Here is a 24260-nt window from a genome sequence, read left to right on the forward strand (position 1 = left end):
ACTGCATTTTTTCCCCCCATTGTTTTTCTATGTAAACACAAGCTAGAAGGAAATATTTGACCATTGTGCTTGCGTCTTTCATCTTTTGCGCTTTTAAAAATGTGGTACTCAATTTAAAAGAAGTTTAACTTTTTAAAAAAAAACGTCTCTGGATCGTGATTTTTTTTTTCTCAGTTCCTTCGTCGTTTGTGTGAGTTTTGTCCCTGATACTGTCACCTGCAGTACATATGTGAATCTACTATTAGAATATCCACACAAACACACCAGTGTTAAAACTGACCATAAATAGTTTCCAAGTTGGAGGTGTTGAATAATTAAAAAAAAAAGGTTTCAAAAGAACTTCAAAAATGCGAAAATGTGAAAGCTCTCGGCGGCGTGCACATGCATATTACGTGTTTAGTCTATGTATGCGCATTTGAATATATATATATATATATATATATATATATATATGTGTGTGTGTGTATATATATATGTATATATGTATGTATGTATGTGCGCAGGCGTCTAGTCTTTCTCTACAAATTGACCTCGGCAAACTATCTGTCTGGCCTTAAGAAGGAATTATTTTGACCATTTTATCTGTACAGAGGTAAAGGGAAGGGATCAACTGTAACACCATTTTACCATTTCTATTTAAAGTTTGAAGCGCATCGAAACAACAGTGGTTGACTCCAAAAGCGCTCAGGGCCGTTTATGGTAATGATCTTACAGCGCTACGTCCTCCCTTTATCTAGAACCAAACGTGCCTCATTTGTAATTTGTACACATCAACAATTTGTAAACCTGTTTTCACAAGCACTTATAGCTTACCCTGCAGTTTTCTGCTAAAATAAAAGCTTGAGGGTTTTACTCTTGCAAGTGAAGAAATTGGGTGATAAATATTATAATTTTACTTCTGTTAAAGTACAAGAATATACATATCCCAGTAGTATCAAATATTGTATTGAATATTTATATTTTTCTAGGTATTGTATCAAATTATAAATCAAGATGTTTTGGTGTGTAGATGTCAGCCATGTCCACAGCATGTCCTATTATACTGGATATGCATTTATATGAAAATATTCTATAAGACATCAAAGGGCATTATTATTTTTACGTCACTTTTACATGCCGAAGCATACAAATGACAGATGTCAGTGACAGACAAAAATATGTAATGGTACAACATTGGCTAATAGCAACTTGTACTAATGTTAAGAATACACTAATCAAACAAATGTTCAGCTAAATTGAAGTGGTGATCAAAGCAGCAATTTGTTATTTTGTAACTGTGTGTATATGAGTGTATATGAATTTTGCTGCTGTGGAGGCATGACTGTTGATTTTCTCTTTCTGCAGTCTGAAGCAAATACCACAGCCATGTTTGGAAAACTTATGAACATCGCTAGTAAGTACACACACTATATATATATATATATATATATATATATATATATAAATTAATAGTTATTGAAACCAACAGGTTTTACATGTGTGCTTTTGTCCATCTCTCTCATATTCTCAGAGAATCTCCCAGACCCAGGCAAAGCTCAGGACTTTATGAAGAAGTTTAATCAGGCTCTGGGTGAAGATGAGAAACTACGTCTTCAGCTTGAGCAGCTCATCAGCCCCACCTGCTCCTGTAAACAGGCTGAACAGTGTGTGGTGAGTTTAAGGCAAAACCATCATATTTACTACTGCACGTTTCAAGCTCACATTATAACTAATTATAAGCATGCTGTATAAAATGTATATGATTAAGACATGTTTCAACACTTTACTACAACACAACACTTTAAGAAGCTATGTATTTAATATTATAAAGATACAAGTTATCTAAGAGTGGAGTTTCCTTTCAGAGGGAAATAACACGGAAGCTGACATTCCCCAAGCAACCCACAAACCCATTCCTGGAGATGGTAAAATTCCTGCTGGAGAGAATCGCACCAGTTCACATCGACTCTGAGGCCATCAGGTAGGGAATGAGGTCAAATGGCATATGAGAATTGGTTTTGAGAATGTTTTTTTTGAAGGGAGTAGTAGTTAGTGACCGTCATCCAGGTTTTCAGATTAACAGGCTTTGTTGACATTGGCGCCCCAGATATCTGGCTGAGTGTTTTGTTATGTAGCCGTTTAGTTTTTAGTCTGAACACTAAAAAAAATGTACGTTCATGCATTTAACATTTATAACTATTTGTTTGTTTATTTATTTATTTACAAGGGATGGGTCAATGATCTTGAGCATAAATTGTTTTGGACATAAAAAATATAACTTGAATTATATTTTACTATATTTATTTCTATTTTATTACATTTACTCTAACAACTATTGTAAAAATACCGTACATTGACTACAATGCCTAAAACTCTAATTTGAAGTAAAATAACTGCAGACAGGGTGAAGCACAGTCACAGAGAATGTATTCTCTTTTTTTAAACAACGGTATCCGATAAGGACTGTCAGTGCACCTGCAGATGTAAAGGGAGAACATGAATAAGAGAGAAAGAAAAACTGAGTGGGAGAGAGATAAGCGCAATATGGGCCATGTGCTTGTTTCCCCCCCCCTTAGCGGTTGTGTAACTGTCTGAATAGCTTTTTAACAGTGAGACATCTTGTGGGGATGAAGTGTAACTACAGGTATTGTGTAGACTTTTTTTTGGATCAATAATAATGTGTTTGTGTGTGTGTGTATATAGTGCCCTGGTTAAGCTGTTAAATAAATCAATTGAGGGCACTGCTGATGATGAAGATGAGGGAGTTACTCCTGATACTGCCATCCGTGCTGGACTTGAGCTGCTTAAGGTACTGTTCGTATTTACAATGTACTAGTTTAAAGTTTTCAATATAAGGGTAAACAGAATTTCTTGCTTTTTTTAAACAAGTTTTAAGTACTATATAGACATACAATCACATTTAAAATTGGTACAAATAAAAGTAAATTGCTACAAAAGCATAGGCTATTGTTCCAACCAAGTGTCTGACTCATTTAGTAATATTCTTCAATATTTTAGGGTGTGTTCACACCTGCAATGTTTGGTTAGATTAAAAGGAACCCTGGTGCGATAGCTCTGTTAGTGCGGTTAATTTAAATAAGTGTAAAAGCTGCCATCCGAGCCTTAGTGCGCAGATCGAGATAGCTGAAAATATGGGTCTTGGTCTGCACACACACGAACTGAAACAAACGATGACCCAAAGACATGACCTAATGACTAAACGAACCAAAAACAGGACATGTCACAAGATGCAACCTTAAAAGGACAGAATGATCAATAGGGTTGGGTATCGGTTGGGTTTTATCCAATACTAGTACCTACTCGGTATTTTTTAAACGGTTCTGGTACCTAAACGGTTCTTGAAATGGTATTTAAGAAAACGAAACCGCACACACTGTCAAAAAATAATACCCCTTTATTTACAGGGCCAAACTGGACGCAATATTGATTTACAATATAAATACAAGAAACATGGTAATAATAAATAAACCAATATAAAATAAAAGTTCACTTTTACATATTATCAAATAAAACAATATTGTATCAAACAAGGTAATTATACTGGAGATTAATAGAGATTACTACCAGGGTAATATAAAATGGACATGGCTACAGGTTCCCATGTTTTGTCTGCTTGAACTAGTCATGTAAGATATCTGGTTGGCCATTTACTAGTTAAGCTCTTAGCCAGTCTGATATTTCGTTCCCACTGCATCTTAGCTACACAGCTTTGAGTAAACATATGAAAGAGAATGTCTCTGTGTAACCCATGTTCTCTGAATAGGGAACGAGACGCTGCGTTCTCTGCCAAACTCCTCGCGCTGCTGACAAGCTTCCTTTTTCGGCAGAAAAATTTGAGGAGCAGATGATGCACGCGCTAATATAATATGATGACGTGAGCGTCAAGGGGGCGTGAATCCTGATTCTATGTCTGATTCTTCAGACAATCGTTCTGACGCGTAATTTTACACGTGAAATGCAGCCAAACCTTGCAGCGTTTTGTCTTCGTCATCTTCATTAATCCCTTCGCTATCAGCAGACGTAGGAGAAGGAGAAGAGCGAGAGACTGCGTGTGTGCGCCTCATGCCACAGACTCAGGCACCGAAATCAGGCACTGAAATTTTCATTCTTATTCGGTCTGGTTACTACCGTTTATGTCTGACCGGTTCCCTATTGGCACCGAGTTTCGGTACCCAACCCCTAATGATCAAGCATAGCTGTTTTTTCTCCTCATAGTCACGATGTTGTCCATCATAGTTCAGTACAGGCAGCAGATCTTCATTTGTGCGTGTGACGGAGGAATTCCTGCCGCTGTTTTGACTCCATTACACCTTTTATAAGCTCTTCACGTGTGGTCAGCTCCATCATATACCATCCTTTGTACACACTTACAGTGAGTGCATTTGGCCCAGCACACAGCATTGTTTTGGATGTTCGACAAGTTCAGTCACAAAATATACATCAAAAAATCTTTTTTTTTTTCTTCTTTAGGTTCAGTGTTAAGCTAAGCGAAGCAGGACTAGATGTATTTTCTTTCTTGTTTTTTGTCCGGACCCAAAAAAAGTTCTAAGTTTGCTGTTCTGTTTTCCCTTTCTCAGGTTTTGTCATTTACTCACCCCACTGCATTCCACTCAGCTGAGACTTATGAGTCCTTGCTGCAGTGTCTGAAGATGGAGGACGATAAAGTGGCGGAAGCAGCAATACAGATCTTCAGAAACACGGGACAAAAGATCGAGACTGAACTGCCACAAATCCGCTCGTATGAACACTTCCCAAATGCATACACGCAACTGTTTGGAGCCAGAAACAACATCTTAAACTCATTATATACTTACTGATACAAACTCTTCAGTCTCATCAAACTTTATTAATACCAAATTCAAAAGAAAAAATGTGTAGTTAAATGTTCTCTAAATCTGTGTACAGGACTCTAATTCCCATACTACATCAGAAGGCAAAACGAGGTACCCCCCACCAGGCCAAACAGGCGGTCAACTGCATCCATGCCATCTTTCACAACAAAGAGGTCCAGTTAGCACAAATATTTGAGGTAAATCTATGTGCATAAAAGCATTTTCACAAATGCAGTCTTTGCTTAAAATGCCACCAAATGTATAACACACACATTTTTTTGACCGTCTAATCCTGTGAATGTTACGATAATGAAAGAAATTGAGTTTTTTACGGCAGGCAAGTTTTTCATATATGCCTTTTTGTCTCGGTCTCTTCAGCCATTGTCTCGCAGTCTGAATGCAGATGTGCCTGAACAGCTGATCACTCCACTCGTGTCTCTTGGACACATCTCCATGCTGGCCCCGGATCAATTTGCGTCGCCCATGAAGTCAATCGTAGCCAATTTTATCGTGAAGGACCTTCTGATGAATGACAGAGTGAGCATATTGATGTATTATTCTGCTTTGGGCATGGGGGAATCATTTTATTGCCTCGCATGGTAAACTAACCCTCTTTCCCTGTCAGTCTGTGGGAAACAAGAATGGGCGCCTCTGGACAGCTGATGATGAGGTTTCCCCTGAAGTGCTGGCTAAGGTAAATGTCTTTGAGTAATCAGGTTGAAAACAACATATCTTGTTCGTTTGTGTGTATACATGTGCATGTCTGTGTTTCCAGGTGCAAGCCATTAAGCTGTTGGTCCGCTGGTTGCTGGGAATGAGGAATAATCAGTCTAAATCGGCTAACTCTACTCTCAGACTCCTCTCAGCCATGCTGGTCAGTGAGGGAGACCTCACCGAGCAAAAGAAAATCAGGTACTAACTGGGTGTCAGGACTCTCCAAAGTAATTTTCTGTAATTATGAAAGCTGCCCTAATCTTGTAATAGGCCTCTAACCTGTGTGTTTGTGGACACAGCAAGTCTGACATGTCTCGACTGAGGCTTGCAGCGGGGAGCGCCATCATGAAACTGGCACAAGAGCCTTGTTACCATGACATCATCACTCCAGAGCAGTTTCAGCTCTGTGGACTCGTCATTAATGTAAGTTCAGTACAAGACTACTTGGACTCTTATGAAACGCATAATAAAATTATTATGTAGCTATAAAGTTATTAGATTATATTAAAATTACAATGATCTCATTTTAATGGCTTAATTCTGTACTATCTATAAATAAGTTGCTTCAAGTGAATTTAACATTAATGCGTGCAGTCCAATAATTTAATTTGTTACCTTGAATACATTAACACTTCAGATGAAAGAGTCTTGGAAATGCATAATTGTAGTCATTTTATTTACAACGGTCTTAAAAGTACAGCGGCAAAAACAGTTGTACAAAATGGCTTTCTGTTGGTACATGAAACATTGACTAACATAAGTGGACATGTTAGGGCATGCTACAAAAGCATATATTAGCCATACTACCACAACTTTGCATTTTTTCCGAATTTCCTTCCCTTTCCCCTCTCTTCATAGGATGAGTGCTATCAGGTGCGGCAGATCTTTGCTCAAAAGTTACATGTTGCCCTGGTGAAGTTGTTGTTGCCACTGGAGTACATGGCTGTGTTTGCTTTGTGCGCTAAAGACCCAGTGAAAGAGCGACGTGCTCATGCCCGACAGTGCCTACTCAAGAACATCAGTGTCCGCAGAGAGTACATCAAACAGAATCCCATGGCCCATGGTAGATAACATTTCTGTCTTTTGCTATAACACTGAGGCAATAACTATTTTCTACAGGATTGCATGAATGACAAAGACTTAAATATCCTGCCTGTTCTCTTATTCTGGTTTTTCAGAAAAGCTGCTGTCTCTCCTCCCAGAATACGTGGTACCATACATGATCCATCTTCTAGCTCATGATCCAGACCTTACCAAACCACAGGATTTGGAGCAGATCAGAGACGTCAAAGAGTATGACTGTTATACAGATTTACGAACTTTTGCAGTTTCCCCCTTCTATACACAGAAAGCTACATGATCTGACCAATACTCTCAAATTGTAATACTAAACCTTCTCTTTTTATTTCTGAGTAGTAGATAGTAGTAGAGTGAGTAGATACAGATACCAAGGTTCTCACAGGATGTTTGTTTTAAAACTTTTTAAACTAATTCAGCTGAAAATGTATTTTACCAGGTGCTTGTGGTTCATGCTGGAGGTGTTGATGACAAAGAATGAGAATAACAGCCACTCATTCCTGAGGAAGATGGTTGAGAACATCAAACAAACAAAAGATGCACAGGCCCCAGACGACCCAAAGGCAAACGAGGTCCGTATCAACAACAAATCATGTAGAGTGTTTGTGTTTCTGAATCCCAGTGTTTTTTACTCTATTTTCATGCATTTACAGAAACTTTACATTGTGTGTGATGTGGCATTATTTGTGATCGCAAACAAGAGCACTTCATGTCATCTGGACTCCCCAAAAGATCCTGTGCTGCCTAGCAAGTTCTTTACCCCACCTGATAAGGTAACAACCAATCTGACTATCCATAATTGCGCTTTACATGTGACCTGACTACCAAACTCATTCCATCTTTTCCTATGTACAGGATTTTGTCAATGATAAGGAGTATCTCTCACCAGAGGCAAAAATAGTTCTGCAGACAGGGAAAATCCAGGTAAGTTTTGTCACCTCTGTATGTGAATGATACCCAGATGACACATTTGTGTAAACATTCATTAATGGCAAAGGCTTGATTACTGCTCTACGTTAAAATGTTTTTGGTTGGCAGCTTTGTTGTTGTTTTTTTGTTTGTTTTTAAAGAAATTAATATATCAAGAACACATTAAATTGATCAGTGACAGTAAAGCCTTACATTGTTACAAAAGTTTTGAGGAAGAAAAAAAAGTATGGTTTCTATAAAGCAGCAAATCTGTTCTAGCCTGTCTTCGTCATACTCATATTCTAGTCAGAATGTGAGTCTGATACTGCTCGATAGGGCTTTGATTATGAGGCGTGTCTTAACCAAACCAGGAAAAAAAAAACTCTGCAATTGGTAGACCAACAACCAATCAGAGAAGCTATGCATAGTTGTCAACAGATCTCAACTGCACTCACGCTGGAAGTAGTAAAATAATGAGTGTTGCTTCTTTTACTTGGTCCTCCATGAGTGCGACCAAAGGAAAAACCACAACGACCACATCCCATCTTCTTTGCGACCATCGGAGAGGGCTGATAAATGAAACTTTTGCCGAATCCTGTTGGAAGGACTGCAAACACACCTTTCCGATCGACAAATGCCTTGAATGCAGTTCTCTGTTCGTCTTTTAAAATAAATGCGCCGCCGATTTCTTTTACAACAGACGTGATAGCGGAATCTATTCATCTCAATTCTCCAGTTGCAGTCCAAACCAGTTGAACCAAAGTGCTCTTTGATAACATGATTACGTAACTGATATCTACGACCGATCATCTGTCCATCGTCGTATAAAGCCCTCCCTGGCAGTTTGATTGGCCCTACGATTTCTGAACCGATCATAATTACTTCTCAATGGGTCGAGTCCAGACCAAACTTCCCTACCAAAAAATGTTGTGGGTGGTGTTCGAGCTGGCATCCAGGCTACATCTCTTCTCAACATTGACAATAAAAAAAGTTTCTTGAGCACCAAATCCGCTTATTAGAATGATTTCTGAAGGATCATGTGACACTGAAGACTTGGAGCAATGATGCTGAAAATTCAGCTTTGCCATCTCAGGAATAAATTATATTTTAAAATAGAAAACAGTTCATTTAAACTGTGTAAACATATTATACAATATTGTTTTAGTGTATTTTGAACAAATACATTTAAATGTAAAAATATATATAGAAATTCATTTTAAATTGTAATATTTCACAATATAAAGTAAATGCTGCCTTGGTGATAATAAGAGACTTTTCACAAACATTAATAAATCATACCGACCAGTAGTGTTAATTGCCAGTATTTATAAAAAATGAGTGCATGCATATATTTTTCACTTAATTCAAACATTAGAACATTACTTATAATCTCCAAGGAAATGTATTTTAGGTTCAGCAGACAAAAAGTTTAGGAACTCCTAGTTTGTTGGGAGTTATCTGGACACAGGGATATATCAGTGTGACAGACTTCTTTTTGGAAAGTTGTATTGAAATGATGCAACTACTAATTGAATTCCTTGACTGCATTACGTAGCTCATTTGTTACTTAACACATTCATATTTTTCAGCAACCACCAAAGCAGACAGGTGTGTTGGGGGCAGTGAACAAACCTTTAACGGTAACTGCTCGGCGACCGTTCATTAAAACCACCACCTCTGACACAGGGAGCAACGCAAGCACTAACTCCCAACCCAGCTCGCCTGCAACAAATAAGAGCAGGTTTGTGCTCATCGAATTTATTTATTTTTACTTTTCGTTCTCTATGATGTAGAATTTACACAGCGTTGATTAATCTTTACCGCAGGAAGTGTGTCATCCTTATCAAGAATTTACAACTTTCTCTTTCTCTCCCATAAAGGGATGTGAGTTCTGAGGCTTCAGAGATGGGGGCAAGGGAGAATGAAGAGAATCCAGTCATTACAAAAGCAGGAGGTGTAAAGAAGGTCAGAAATATCCCATGTAAACAATGAAAATGCTGGACTTTCACACTTCTGTTGTCCCTTATTCAGTTATTTTGCTCTCTTTTTTTAGGAAGAGGCTGCTCAGCCCAGTGGGAAGAAACGTGCTGCACCTGCAAGTGACGGCACAGAAAACAGTGTGTCTTCAAACCCCTCTGCAGTGACAGTACCCCCTGCCAATAAACCACGACGTGGCCGACCCCCTAAAAACCCTGCGGGTGTTGTCACACCAGATAAAGAGGCTGGAGCTACGACAGGGGGAGGGTCTGGGCGGGGCCGGAAGAGAGCAGCACCAGCTCAGGATCCCGCCACCACAGCCTCAGCTGATTCAATCAGTGTCAAGACACCAAAACAGCAGAAAGAAGCAGAGCCCAAAAGAGCGGGGCCACAGAGACAGATTGACCTTCAAAGGTAACGGGGTGACTTTCTGTACATTATACATAGTTTAATATAAATCACTTGTAGTTTTACTGGAAATTAATCTAGAATTGACACTTTACCACTAGGCCTGCATTTGATGATCGATGAATGCTTTCACAACATTTCCAAAGATTACATTAGATTTATCATTTTGTTTTCATGTATGCTGAAAAGAACTCAAAAGCCATAATATTTTATTTTTGGGAGGTATTTGGTACCATGAGTGCAAACAATGGGCTTTATGCACAGCTGCACTACTTCCTGAACTTAAGCCAGCTCCTTGTTTCCTGTCTGCCATTATTGGCTAAATTGATTAATTCAGGTGTGCCTGACCTCAGTAGTCACGGCAACAATAATCAGACACACCTGAATTAATCAATTTGGCCAATAATGGCAGACAGGAAACAAGGAGCTGGCTTAATGCCGCGTTCCAGGCAACCTGTAACTCGTGTTTTTCCAACCTTATACCCGTGAAAGTGCACTGGAACGGCAGTCAAACCCGTGACTTCCCACCCGTGAACTCGTACTAGACCGATGTACTCCAAGTTACGAGTTCTGACGTCACATAGCCCGCGAACATATACAAAACTACAATGACAGCCCCTACGGATGCAGTGTTTCTGCAGGCGGTACTCGGTGAGATACACTTTAGGACAATATAACGTTAACTAGTGTTCAGTCCATTGAGTGCAAGGATAAACTAATACCAAATACATTTCCAAATATACAAATAAAGTAAAATAAAAGGTATAACAGCTTATCTTGCCTCATGTGCTATTTTTCCTCCTCAGTTTCTCACAAATAAACAAAGAGTAAGCACCTTCGGCGTTAGAAATTGTTACAAATGCGCGTGAGCCCCGTAAGGTCCACCATGCTGGTTTGTTTACATCTAGGTAGTTTGGCGTGAATGACCGGGAATGCTACAAAGTCGTAAGTCGCGGTTTGAAGTCGTGATTTACGTGCTCAAAAACCTGCCTGGAACTCAGCATAAGTTCAGGAAGTAGTGCAGCTGTGCATAAAGCCCATTATATAACAACTCGGAGCTAGAGAATATTGACATGCTATAAACTGGGAAGTTTGGCCTTAGTTTCTATTTGGTTAAGGCTAAGATAGACGATGTACAGTAGAACCCATTTATTAACCTTTGTATGTCAGGGACTTTTTCTAGCAGGAGGATGGCATCTAAAGAATTTGCTTACTAAAACAATCATTCAATGAAAATTATAAAAGTATCTTGTAACTTTAAATGTGCATTATACATGTCTGTGTTGTTTATAAGAAGTAGAGGTATGTATTTTATTAGCATAAGTATAATTAATAATTAAACAACTTATCAGTGCTGTTATTAGCAAGCAGCCTGTTACTCACAGGATACTATCATTTTCATTTATACTTTTTTGTACACTACAATTCAATAGTTTGGGGTCATTTTTTTTTTTTTAATGAATGCTTTTATTCAGCATTAAATGGATGTAAAGTAACGAACAGCATTTATTTTGAAATAGGATTTTTAGAACTTTACTGTTTAACTTTTAATCAATCTATTAAGGTTTTCACCGGCCCACCAAAAAATCAACCATTTTCAACATTTATAATAGCTGCTTAAAAATCAGCTTTGTAATCACAGGAATTAATTACATTTTGAAATAAAATAGAAAACGGCTGTTATTTTAATATTTTAGTTTTTACTGTATTTTTATCTAGAGGTCGATTTTTGGCATTTTTTAACATAATCGGCATCGGCCAATATCCAAGTATATCAAGCCGATTATTAGGCAGGCGCATCTGTGGGCAGCCTAGTGTTGTCGTGGAACACGTGTTTGACGCAAGCTGCCGCTAGAGTCATTTTCCAGCCGAGTGAGCAGCAGACCTAAATATGAACACGTTCATGAACTATCGTTCAGGCACAACACTGACCGTTAGTTAGTAGCTGGATTAAACATGGTTAAAATGCTGGCCAAACAGTGTAAAGTGTGACTGTATTTCACTGTAGACTAAAAGGTCCAACAGCGGGATGCCGTTGTCTGAAGAACAACAGACGGACGGTGCGTTGTGGTGCATTTAAAGTTTTTGTAAAATATAATTTTTCCATCTGGTGGTTGTTTTTGTCGTTCAACAAAATTTACTAGTGAAATACATTATTGTTAGAAGTTAAATTAAATAAAATATAATAAATATTATATATATAAAAAATTAAATCATTTAAAGTTGTTTTTTTCTCCTTTTTTGTGATAATTAGGTTATGTCCATTTGTCTTTGTGCGTCAAAAAACAAAACAAACCAAAAATACATGTTTCAGGATATTTTTTAAGAGGACAAAAAGTTTTTGTTGACAAAGTTTGTCTATGTTAAGTAATTATCATTTCTTTTACATTTATAGAGGTTAAAAACCAAGCAAATATCGGCCAAATTAAATCGGCAGCATTAATCGGCCATCAGCCGACCCGGATTTCAAAAGATCGGTATTGGCGTGAAAAAAAACATATCGGTCGACCTCTAATTTTATCAAATAAATGCAGCCAGACTTTTTGCATGGGCACTGGGCAGAGGAAGAACATTTTCTTGTGGCCCTATACATGAGAAAAGCACCTGTTTGTTAAACTGCCTTTTCATAGATTGCATTTCACTTTCATTTTTAAATGTTTTTTTTTTTTTCAATTTTGCTTAAGATCGTTTGAAAATCGTATGCCACATTCTGTCTCACCACTTTGTCACCAGCTGTAATTGAATTATTTTATGTGGAGTTGAGGCAGGTGTTTCTTCTGTTTAAGATCAGTGAGGGTAGCACAGCGAAAACAGCATGTGAACCAAGACATCCGCCTGTCTCGGATGACTTACGGAAGTGAAGGAGAGACAGAGAGAGAATTTGAGTCCAGCCCAGAGTATGTACACTCACTCACACAGCTACAGGAGCCGCAGGAAGAAGCCATTCTCGAACAGCTCAGGGGTGCAGCAGGCCCCAAACTGAGAGAATCCACTTATGCAGCAGAGCAGGGGGAGCTGTCAGTGAGTGTCTGAGGGAGAGCTTCATTTAGCACTGATGTCATGCTGTAACTTGAGCACTCAAGCAGTTCATGTTTCTTGAAGAAATAGTTCCCTAAAATGAAAATTGTCATTTACCTTACCCTGATGTTGTTCCAAACTGTATCCAATGTTGTCGTTTTTCATTGAATAGGAATACTATGATAAAGTTTGAATAATGTGCTCGACTCGAGCAACATTTCTTTTCAATGTTGAAAACAGTAGGGATGCTTCATTTTTTGTTGAAACGGTCAACATTTCTTCTCAGTATTCCTCTAATAAAATTTCTAAATATAAAATTTCAAATCTTTTGAGACTTTTTAAGCTAATTTTGATAAACGTAATGCATCCTTACTGATGAAGCCGTTCATTTCTTACTTTCTTCTAATTCCTATTGACCCTATCTGTTCTAAATTTCTCCCTTTGTTTCACAGTAAATGGTAAAAAATAAAAACGGTACTCTGGTTTGCAATGACATAGGGGTGAAGTAAATATTGACAATTTGTTCTAAGGTTTCTGCAGGCCCACATGGAATCTCACCTGGCCTAGATCTTACTTTCTATGTCATACCCTGTCTGCTATAATGCAAATTGTTGATTTTATGTGCTGTTTTTGTTTCAGGTAAAGCGTCGGTTCGTGAAGACAAGGACGGTCAGGCAGTAAATGTTTGAATGACCGAACGAAGAGACACATCTACTTAAACATGAAATGTTCTTCACAAACCTGAACTGTCCTTTCCCCCACCCCTCAGAAGAATGAGGAATGAATTCTTTAGATTCAGATGTTCAAACTTGTATGTAGAAACACAGATCTGTTTCTCTTCATTAGTTTTCTTTTCTGTTGAAATTGTTCTTGTTGCTCTCTTCCTGTCTGGAGCCATTTTTAAAAACAAACATTTGAAAGAAAAAAAAATCTGTTTTAATCTGCTCTAAGGTTGCTTATTAAATACATGGAAAGATTTTTTTTACTGTTATCTCCCTCTCCTCTTTTAACCCTCTATTAAATCCCAATATTGTCATCAGATTTCTTTGATTGCAAGGATTCATTGAGGCTCATTTTCTACATTTATAGTGCAAGGATTGCAAGACTTTGATTAGTAATGCTGCTATTTATTCTGCTGGGTGTATGAGCAGGAATTCCTCGTTCAAGGGAACACCCTGCATTTGCTACATGAGATTTGTGTGTTTGGATTAATTCTAAATATTGTTCCAATATTCAAATTGCTTCACCTTTAAATAAGATATTCCATTTAATTTCCCCCAAACACTTTTAACTGTTACAAAGCTGTTCTTCACCAAATTACATTTTGACATCATCTGAAAAAATGTAATAACTTGCACAAAACAAAGATTCACAGATAAGTTAATTTTTCACTTTTTTAATTCAAAAGAATGACAATTTCACAATAAATAACCATGCTTGTACGGCTCGAGTAGGTTTTCTTCTGTCTTGTTTTGTAAAGGAGCTTAAAGTGACTAAAGCCAGAGCCTATGACCTGCATTTCTCCTTTGACAGAAGTTTTTGTCCTTTTATTCACTTCGTGCAATATTGAACAAGGTGATCACTACAGGAAGACAGTCTTTTTGTTTCATTTTTGTTTTTCATACAAAATATAAATCCAGCCATCGATGGTGCATTCTAGAGATGAACAGTATTTTATCCCCCCCCCAAAAAACTTGGCTATATGTACATGAGAAAGGTGTATGAAAGTGGGGGCATTATGAAAACAGATGGTATGGGAGAATCCTAGCAAATAGAGGGAGGTCAAGTAACAGAGGGAAAAAAATAAACCTTTTTTTAACAATTCACTCCTGCAAGAACAGAACACTAGGTTAAAAAAACCCCCCAAAAAACAGGTTCACAAAGCATTGTGTGGCAGTACTTGCTCTTGGCCCGTTCGCTTTGAAGCATCTGTAGAATAGAAAACTCTAGCTGTTTGATTCATGCTTGCTACATCAGTTTAAAACGTGTGAAAAATGAAATAATATCTGCAGCCTGCGAATAGAAGTCTTAATACATATGTGGTATAATAACAAAAAATACCCCACCTCACACAGACGTTTTTAAACCTCCGTCTACACCAACTAGTTTTGTGCCTTAACAGTTTTTGATGCACCTCATCATTATGATTGTTCCACAAAGAAAAAGCCAATCATTATTAGAGTACAAACTCTAGTGTCTTCACTTTCTCACTGCATGTACAAACTTTATATACTTTAATGAAAGTTTTATACAATACATTCTTCAAAAAGAAAAAGACAAAAACACCTTAAGGCAACTCGAGGTATATCTGTCCGTGATCAAGTCGAACCCCTACAGCTGCCTTGAAAAGAAGTAGAGAAAGGATTTTGGGCTACCAATACCACATCGACCCCTTTGTCAAAAAGAGGAAAAAAGTGAGAAGGGGTTAAAAAAAAAAAAAAACACTTCACCCAGTACGTTTGAAACCACGTCATCTGGCCATTTCAACTATTATACAGACTGATTATCGCAAAGGCAAGCCAAAAGAAACTTTAAAAGAATCAAATGAGCAAAATAAAACGCACATTTGTTCATCGTAAGAGCGTCAAATAGAAGGGGTCTAATTAATCTCAAAATTTGTTTTGATATACAGAATGTCCCATTCAAATAAGCAAATCTATTTTATAGTGTACAGATAGAAGAAAGAAAAAAAAACATTCCTGGTATTTTGCCTTTTAAATGTACACAACCTTAAATATACTAATTCACATGTTCTAACATTGCTTCACAGATGCAAGTGGGGTTTCTTTTAGTGTGTAATGACTGTGATACAGGTTTTGTCTTTGTTGGGTTTCTTTAAAAGGGAAGTGACGTCCTAAATTTAAGAGGGAAAATTATTGTTGCAAGGCAAAAACAAAGTGAAAATAATGCGAGGAAAAAGACAAGACAAGGGACGTGGACATTTGCTAGAGATAGAAGATGAAACATTGTCTTGCAGTCTAACTGCTGATCTTACCCAAACATTCACTCTGAACACAAACCAAGATGGCTGATGCACGTGTGGATGGTTGGGTGGGAGTGAACGGGTCATGAAGCAGGAGGGGTTGGAGGGAAACATGGCCTGATGAAAACAACTCGATGATCAGTTGCTTAGTAGCAGTTCTGTCGCTGTCTCCACATCCCATGATTTTGATGACAAGGCTACTATTACTGCATTCTGTTTGGGAGAGAAAGACAGAATGTTACACTCCATTTCTAAGCAACAGTACATTTGTGAAATTGACTCAGTTTTAGCTGATGCTAACAGTTCACTTATTTGACTGAACAATATCACACTGAAATTACAGTCAGCTTAATCAGAACATCATAAAGAGCTATTCCACAAGTCAACTGAACTTACAAATGGCAAATTTCATTCTTTCCAATAGTGCCTACAAACATTCACAGGGAAAAAAATAATTTTAAACTATATTAAAGTAGAAAACATGTACTTACACATACATACATATATATATACGTGTGTGTGTGATTAAAAAGATTAATCGCACAATTTTTCTGTAATTGATCGCACATAAGCTTTTAAAATATTTTTATATTGTAATAATTTCACATTTAATCTTCAAATTAATGTAAAAACAACCAAGACATTAGCCTATATTTTAAATATTTGTTTTATGGCATCTTTTTAAGAAAGAGGGCCAGTCCCGATACCAATACTGCAACTGATGTCTGCAATTTATTTTCTTTTTCTTTTCAATTTTAGCCATGATAATAACCATTTAGCATTACAGTATAATTAAAAGCTATCAATTTTAGCATGTATTAGGCTTTAAAAAATTACAAAAAAATGTAATTTAAATGAACTTAAAACAATCTTCACATAAACAAATTGTAATAAATGCCACATTAACTTCTGCCTTTCAATATTATCAGGGCTATTTTTTCTCTTGGCCTAGTCAGATTTTTACTGGCCCAGTCAAAATGCACAAAAAGTTATAGTAAAGCACTTGTACGGTAAAGCACTTGTAACCAGTGCTTTAAGATTTTCAGGCAGGTCTATCAGGTAGGATATATACAGAAATTGAATATAGAAGTTTTCATACACTTCATAGTCTTGACTAGCCTGGGTTTCCCCATGCAGCCTTGCCGCAGCACGATATCATTATCATTCTCAATGATACGTGGTCTGGCGTTAGCCAGGCTAAGTCTTCACTGCATAAATGATAAATTAAATATAGATAAATCATTATTAAAAACACAAAAGTCATTCAGTCAAGAGCAGCGAGTAATTTTCTCTTTTGTTCTTTGATTATTGCACATTGTGTTTATGCACAGACAGATTCACATTGTTTCCACGCATTCAGAATAATGTTTTGATTTGTCTTGTACAGTATGTTGCCGTGTTAAGCAATTATGATTGGATCCGTGTACTGTAGTAGGTATTTGCAGTCAGTCAAGGCGGTTGGTTAAGTGTTTTTTTTTTTGCATCTCCAACTTCATTTCAACTTGTCTAAAAAATTGTAGGGTGCGATTAAAAATTGTAATCTATTGACAGCCCTAATTAATATGTATTTATAGACATTAGAATGAGAAAGAAAGGTGATTTTTGAAGGTGCTCCAAGCGAAGTATTTTCAAACAAAACGGAGGCTAGATAGACCCTCCCTCCTCCTCATCTGCACTGACCCCCCAAACCCCACCCCCAGGGCCTTCTTGTCAGTTATTGGCTGGAACAGTTTGTTATGTTTCGTGGAGCGGGTTGCCGCAGTTTGTTGTTGTTGCCATTTGTGGAGCCTGGGTTGTCTGCATAGACCGCGTTTTTTTACAGTGCGTTTAGGGGACAGGCAGCTAGCGGATAGTGAGGAGATGTTTGCTGTAGGTGACAAAAAATGTTTGGGCCTAAAAAACGTGTGACATCGCTTAGAGCATTTTAAGTAACTTTTTCTAAATTTGTAATAATAATTTTGCAATATTACCGCTTCTAGCGTATTTTTGATTAAATGAATGCAGCTTTGGGAGCATCATGAAAGACTTTCAAAACATTTTTTTAAAAAGTAATGTTTCCAAACGTTTTACAGTACCTCTCAAAAGTTATTTTAAAATTGTAATAGAAATCAACATGTGAGAAATCCTATACCTAAAAATATTAATTCATTTTTACTGTGTAATACATAAGTAATATGTATATTTTACAGACACTGTATTTTAAAGGGTCGCCAACTTTTGGGACATGAAGTGTCATTTTTATTTTATTTTATTTAAATTTATTATAGGTTTAGTTGTGTACTATTTTGATGGTAAGGATGGTTTTGATAACTCAAGAATGCATCAACCAACGCAATTTTGACTCATCTGCCAGCCACTGTGGTGGGCGACCCATAAAACAGCTCAGATTATCCTTGGACAAAAAAGATCCACAATTATTAAAGGGGTCATGACATGAGAAACCAAATTTGCCTTGATCTCTTGGTATATAAGAGATCTATGTACTATTAAAACTTCCTGCAAGTTTCATAGCTTAAGATGTCCTCCCCATTATAAACGAACCATTTATTTAATCAAGCTCTAAATACAGCTCGTTCTGGATCCATGGTATGAATTGACGTCACGGCACGAAGTGACGTACCAATCGTTTGCATATGACCGCCTCCAGCGCAAGACAACTACGCCTCATTTCGCATCATCGCACAGTATGAACAAAAGCCAGGACCAATGCCGCAAGGGGTGTGTCATAGTGATGACACTCGTGCCATCGCACGACTCTATTGCTCTTAGAAGAACGTTTGTGTTCGTCATCAACAAAGAAAGGACGAACAAATGTCTGCAAACTGGAACGAAGCAGAGACCAGGAGCTCCTAACTATCCGCGCTGAAGCTGAGATCGTTCACCAGCTTTGTGGAACGGTATGCGCGTGTACATGTTTTCAATGCGTCCATTACACATCTCATTCTGACATCATGTGTCTTTACGGGATCTTTACGGGTTGTGTATGAACACACTCATAGATCCTGGCAAATCACCGGCAGTGTGATTGAACCAAAATCAAACAATCCCGGGACAAATGCCGGGTCACATTATCCGTGTATTTTCGGGAATCTCTGTGTAAAAGGGGCTTCTGGTGATGCATGTCGAACTTCTCCAAACATTCAGTCCGATTAAACCCTTTTCTTAGAATCGACTGTAAGCTTGCTTTCAGATCTGCCCCAATTCAGTTAAAAACCAATGGATAGAACAATGTCCTCATCCTACTTTTTTATTCATTTACATTTATGCCCTTTGCAGATACTATCCAAAATGACTTACAAGAAAGGAACAAAGCAAAAGTCAGGGAGCCTCCAGTATTTGGTATTATACAATGCCAGGCTTATTTGAAAACTGCATTTAATACAAGTTTTTATTTTATTTTTGCTAGTACACTGGTTTAAGAGTGTGGGGTGGTTAAGTGCCTCTGGAAGACTTGTGTCTTCACCTGCTTCTTGAAGGATGAGAAGTTTTTCAATAATCACATATAAATTTCTTGTTTATGATTTATTTTTTTGGAGGACTACGAGATGAAAACAGATATTGAGTAGATTCTTTCAGACATATAAATTAAAAAGGGGGGCTAAAATTTGCTATTCACACGCCACCATACTTGTATCTACATGTTAAATGGTTAGCTCACCCAAAAATGAAAATTCTGTCATTAATTACTCACCCTCATGTTGTTCCAAATCTGTAAGACTTTTGCTCATCTTCAAACACAAAAGAAATCTGAGAGCTTTTTGTCCCTCCTTTGATAGCTATGCTCCTACCACTTTGATGCTTTAAAAGGTTCATAAACTAATCTAAATGAATAATTAAGCCATTCAACGTTAAGCCGTTAGTCAAAAGTCTGTTAAGTCTCTTTTCTGAAGAGACACGATAGCTTCATATGACGAACAGATTGAATTTAGGCAGTGGCAACATATTCAAGACGTTTGAGGAAACCTTCCTGCAAAGCTACCTGAAAAACTTTGCACAAGTGTACCTAGATGATAAATAAAATCCATTTATGACATTATATTTGAAAGAATTCTTGAAAGAAAGCATTTTACACATTTACAAGTGCTTAAACTATTCACGACATAAATCGCTCAAAATTCGGTCTATAACGCTCAATTCATATGGATTAGTTTTACGATCTCTTTATGAACTTTCTGAAGAGTCAAAGTTTCAGTTGTGTCAATGGAGGGACAGAAACATTTGTGTTCTGAAGATGAACGAACATCTTACGGGTTTGGAACGGCACGAGGGTGAGTAATTAATGACAATTTTCATTTTTGGGTAAACTATCCCTTTAAGGAGCATAATTAGACGAGCTTGAAAACTCAGTGACCGTGTTCATATCCAATTTATATCAAGTAATGTGCAGAAAGCTAAAGGCAACACGAGCCAATAGTGCCACGCGTCCCTAAGGTTACCAACCCCTGCTGTAGTATGCGAATCTTTAAATTTAACCACACTAGAAGCTGCTTTTCAGTACTTACTTTGTCAAAGCCCATTGCACAAAGTTTGTCTATTTTGCGTGTGTACTCAGGACTGGACACAGGAGCACCGGCGTAAACGTGAGACCAGAGACGAGCAGTTTGCTTGAACATTTCTGGATTCTGCTTATACTGCAAAACAACAAGAAAAAAAAACACAACAGTGATGTACTTGAAAGGTTTGCAATGTTTTGTTATTACACATTCTCGGTCAGACAGACACACTGACAGATGCACATTTTACACACACATATGTACCTGATTGGCTACCACAGCATCTTGAGGATCATCTGGCTCTGCTGCAGCTAACAGAGCCTGTAGTGACAGCAGGACTGTTCGCAAAGTCATAGCTGCAGCCCTAAACACAGGAAGTGAAGACAGAATAAATAGTAGTTGAATGAGAACAGAACCTTTTAAAAAAGGAACAGGAAAGCATTCGATTATGGAGGATATGCTAGATGACAATAATAAACTAGACTACACATATCATACTCGATTAATAAGCACTCACCATTGGTCTTTTAAAATGTCCAAACATATCGCCCCTGTAACTGAACTTATATTGGGATGCCAGATTTTAGTAATAAACCGCACCTGAAAAAAGATGGGGGACAAAAAAATTAATGTTTTAACTTTAACATCATTTGATCTCTCAGTCAACAATAAATCATACTCGATCACATCTACTATGTTAGTGCACGTTCCGGCTCTTCTTGTGAACAGTGCGATCAGTGAAAAGTGAGTGAGAATTGAGTGGGAATAATGATAACGACACAATGAAACATTGTCATTCGAATCACTTTTAAAACTATTTTTTCCAGCTAATGAACAATTAAAACAATGACAGCCCAAAATAATCCATACAGCTTTAGGAGATTAATCATTGAATAGACGAAATAGAAATCAGTAAATTCGTTTATTCCACAGAAACTTAATACTCATCGCTCTGTAACTTTCAAATGGAGCAGAAGATGCTAATAAACTAGTAAGTTTTTATTATTTATTATTAAGTGAACATGGTTATAGGTCTTTAAACACCTGCCTGCATCATTGTATGGAAGACCCACTAACCATCCTGACTGGTAAAATCAAGACCCAACCTACATGCTTGCAACCACAATAACTAATAATCATAAAAACATCACAAATAAAGATTACCTTAGGTGGATTAAAAGGATATGTTTCAGGAATCTTGATTTCTAGCTGATATCGGCCCCCTGTGGGGGAAAATAGGTTGTAAGTTACAATCTTAATATCCACAACATGGCAGCAATAGAGAAGACTGTGAAAAAAAAAAAGTCACACTACCTTCATATGGTGTGTCTGGTGGTCCTGCTATTTCACCCTTTAACTCTGTGAAGTTTTCATCCACCAGATCTACTTTTATTTGATTTTTACTTGTCTGTTATAAAGCAAAACAAAAATGGAAACCAATAAAAGAAAATGTAACTACTGTGCACTTAATGTAACAGTGGTCAAGAAAAAAATGTCAGAATCAAACATTTAGCTAGTGAGACAAGGTAGTTCTTTATTTCTAGTGCCCATTACATTACAAAGTCGTGACTGAGGCTGTCTCAAAATATAATGAGGTGCCTAGGTAGACAGCATGATAGGAGGCTATGATTTCCCCCCCCCCCCCCCAAAAAAAATAGCTGTCTAGGTTAGGCAGCTCAAAATGTTAAGAAACAGCCATGTTATTGCACTACTGAAAACTACACAAACAGGCTAACTTAGCAGCTTACTGACACTAATCAAACATACCTGGACACAAGTAAAATAATTTAAAAAAGTATTTTGAAAGATAAAACCTACATTAATAGGTGATAAACACGAGTTCTTATATTATTACAGCACACTAAACAAGTGTTAGTGAAGCTAGCAGGCTAACTATGTCAAATAACATGTATGCTCCAGAGCTAAAGCTCGGCATGTGCCATCACAAATCTAACCTTTCTTTAATGTATATATAAAGTGTTTTCGCAATTCGAGCTAGGCTTCCGTCTTAAAACATTAAGGGAAGTATTTTTTTTTTCAATTATGACTTCCGTATCTAAAGGCCATCATATAACAGCTCATGCTAACATTAGCTTAGCATGCTAAGCTAGCTCATTGGCTTCTGAATGTCCATCCCCAAAAGTCCTTTTGTTTGATAAAATAGAGTAAAGTAACGTTTTGCAAACCTCTTCGCTTTTCAGCACTTCTTTAAACTCTCGCTTGATCCTCTGCACAGCGATATTTGCCATGGCTGATTAATTCCCCTCACTCTCACTCTTTCTCTCTTTCTCTTACGCTGTTTTTGAACCTCCAGTCCGCAAAGACTGATAGAGCTTCACTTTCACACCCCTCTCTCTCTCACACACACACACAGACACACTCTCTCTCCTAAACAGCACGATGAACTCCAGTACAAAGACTGGCAAACACAATGAGAGCCTGGAAAACTCAAACGCTGCACTAGAACACTGCGTTTGTCCTCTTTGTTGAATCAGGTGGAGATATTATGCGTTGAAACGCAGGGCTCTTGACAGATCCAGAAAGCTTTCAGATCTAGTCTCAGTCCCCTATGGAGTGCCGCTGTCACATGATATCGTGGATGCATCTGTTTCACTCCCACGTGATACAAGCGAAACACATCTGTCCATCCTCACCCCTGCAATGTTTTTGCTAACAATTTATATTTTTAATTAACAAATCAATAGTAAATTATATAGGCCTCACATGGAATATGAACATACATTAGGCGTTTTAAATGTAACCTATCAGTCAATGATGAAAATGAGCACAAATTAAGATATTTAAATGTAACATACACAATTATCTATTAAACATTACCATTCAAAAATTTTGGGTCAGTAAGATTTTTGGGGCTGATTTTTTATCCATAAAATGTGTGAGAAAAGACATTTAAATTATCTGCTTCAACTGTTCGTTTAAACGTTCTATTGATAAAATAATCATGGAAATCAGTTTCTATAAGATATGAAGAAACACAACTCTTTTTAACATAAGGCCTATTAATAAGAAATGTGTCTTGATCACCAAATCACTTTATTTCTGAAGGATTGTGTGACACTGACTTTTTTGTGATCACACAACTGGCATAAGACTTCATTCAAAACATTAAATAGACAAACTTGAGATCACAAGAGATCACAGCAATAGCAAACCACAATGATCCAATCAATTCCAGATGGATTAAATCAAGTCCAACCCCTCATTTTTTCTTGTTCAGTAAGCCATTTCACTTGGATATACATCACAATAGAGAAGAAAGAGAACTTCTGTTTCATTCCGACTTAAAATTAGGGGGACAGGCTTCTTTAAATAACAGGCAATTTAGCAATTTAACACTACACATTACAATCCCATAGAATGCATTACAATCAGCCATTTTCTGTATTTTTTCAGTATTCAGTTGGTCATGTGACACGGTGGCTTCCATTAGACAACCCAATCCAAGCCGAATAAATCCTAAAAGTATTATTTTACCTGATAAGCACTTTTTAAATATTTAACCTAATGGCCTCACTAATAATGCAATCACTAATAGTGTTATTTCTGAAAGTGTCTCTGAATGTTCAAAACTTAAATTTTTTTAAAAATATTTTGGTTAAGCGAATGTTAAGGGAACATACAATTTTGAAAACATTATGGGATTGTTACTTTTGAATGTTTGAATCTGAAAGAAGAAAAAAATGCTAGTTTACAAATGTACTAAAAATGTTTCAGGAAAAAAATGCATGAACCATGTATAGATCCATAGACCAGATAACTTTGAACTAATGCTCTATTATTAACATTACTGGAAGAATGTTTGTTCATAACTTTAAGAGAACCTTGTCA

At 37.2% G+C, this 24260-nt stretch overlaps 2 protein-coding genes across 4 annotated transcripts in view; one reads left to right on the forward strand and one right to left on the reverse strand.

The window, feature by feature from the left end:
* pds5a (PDS5 cohesin associated factor A) overlaps window positions 1-14377 on the forward strand; it is a 28884-nt gene extending 14507 nt beyond the window's left edge. For 2 of the 3 annotated variants that reach the window (XM_039693562.2, XM_039693563.2), the window contains exons 15-34: window positions 1345-1393; window positions 1511-1650; window positions 1845-1960; window positions 2683-2788; window positions 4578-4738; window positions 4906-5029; window positions 5211-5369; window positions 5458-5526; window positions 5608-5744; window positions 5846-5969; window positions 6405-6609; window positions 6725-6839; window positions 7063-7195; window positions 7277-7396; window positions 7479-7547; window positions 9122-9273; window positions 9413-9497; window positions 9586-9923; window positions 12704-12938; window positions 13575-14377. In XM_039693562.2, the coding sequence (XP_039549496.1) occupies window positions 1345-1393; window positions 1511-1650; window positions 1845-1960; window positions 2683-2788; window positions 4578-4738; window positions 4906-5029; window positions 5211-5369; window positions 5458-5526; window positions 5608-5744; window positions 5846-5969; window positions 6405-6609; window positions 6725-6839; window positions 7063-7195; window positions 7277-7396; window positions 7479-7547; window positions 9122-9273; window positions 9413-9497; window positions 9586-9923; window positions 12704-12938; window positions 13575-13616 (2679 nt within the window). In that variant the 3' untranslated portion in view covers window positions 13617-14377. The remainder of the gene's footprint in view (window positions 1-1344; window positions 1394-1510; window positions 1651-1844; window positions 1961-2682; window positions 2789-4577; window positions 4739-4905; window positions 5030-5210; window positions 5370-5457; window positions 5527-5607; window positions 5745-5845; window positions 5970-6404; window positions 6610-6724; window positions 6840-7062; window positions 7196-7276; window positions 7397-7478; window positions 7548-9121; window positions 9274-9412; window positions 9498-9585; window positions 9924-12703; window positions 12939-13574) is intronic. The other variant, XM_039693564.2, reaches the window with a different exon arrangement.
* Window positions 14378-15865: 1488 nt separating this feature from the next.
* On the reverse strand, window positions 15866-23009 carry ube2kb (ubiquitin-conjugating enzyme E2Kb (UBC1 homolog, yeast)). Its single transcript, XM_039693565.2, has 7 exons — window positions 22598-23009; window positions 21726-21819; window positions 21576-21634; window positions 20929-21011; window positions 20676-20775; window positions 20421-20549; window positions 15866-16131 (listed from the first exon to the last, which is right to left on the reverse strand). The coding sequence occupies exons 1-7, from the start codon at window positions 22658-22660 to the stop codon at window positions 16057-16059; spliced, it is 603 nt and encodes a 200-aa protein (XP_039549499.1). The 5' UTR covers window positions 22661-23009; the 3' UTR covers window positions 15866-16056.
* Between the last annotated feature and the right edge of the window lie 1251 nt (window positions 23010-24260).

The sequence above is a fragment of the Pimephales promelas genome, chromosome 6, assembly GCF_988280905.1.
Source record: "Pimephales promelas chromosome 6, fPimPro1.hap1.1, whole genome shotgun sequence".
NCBI lineage: Eukaryota > Metazoa > Chordata > Actinopteri > Cypriniformes > Leuciscidae > Pimephales > Pimephales promelas.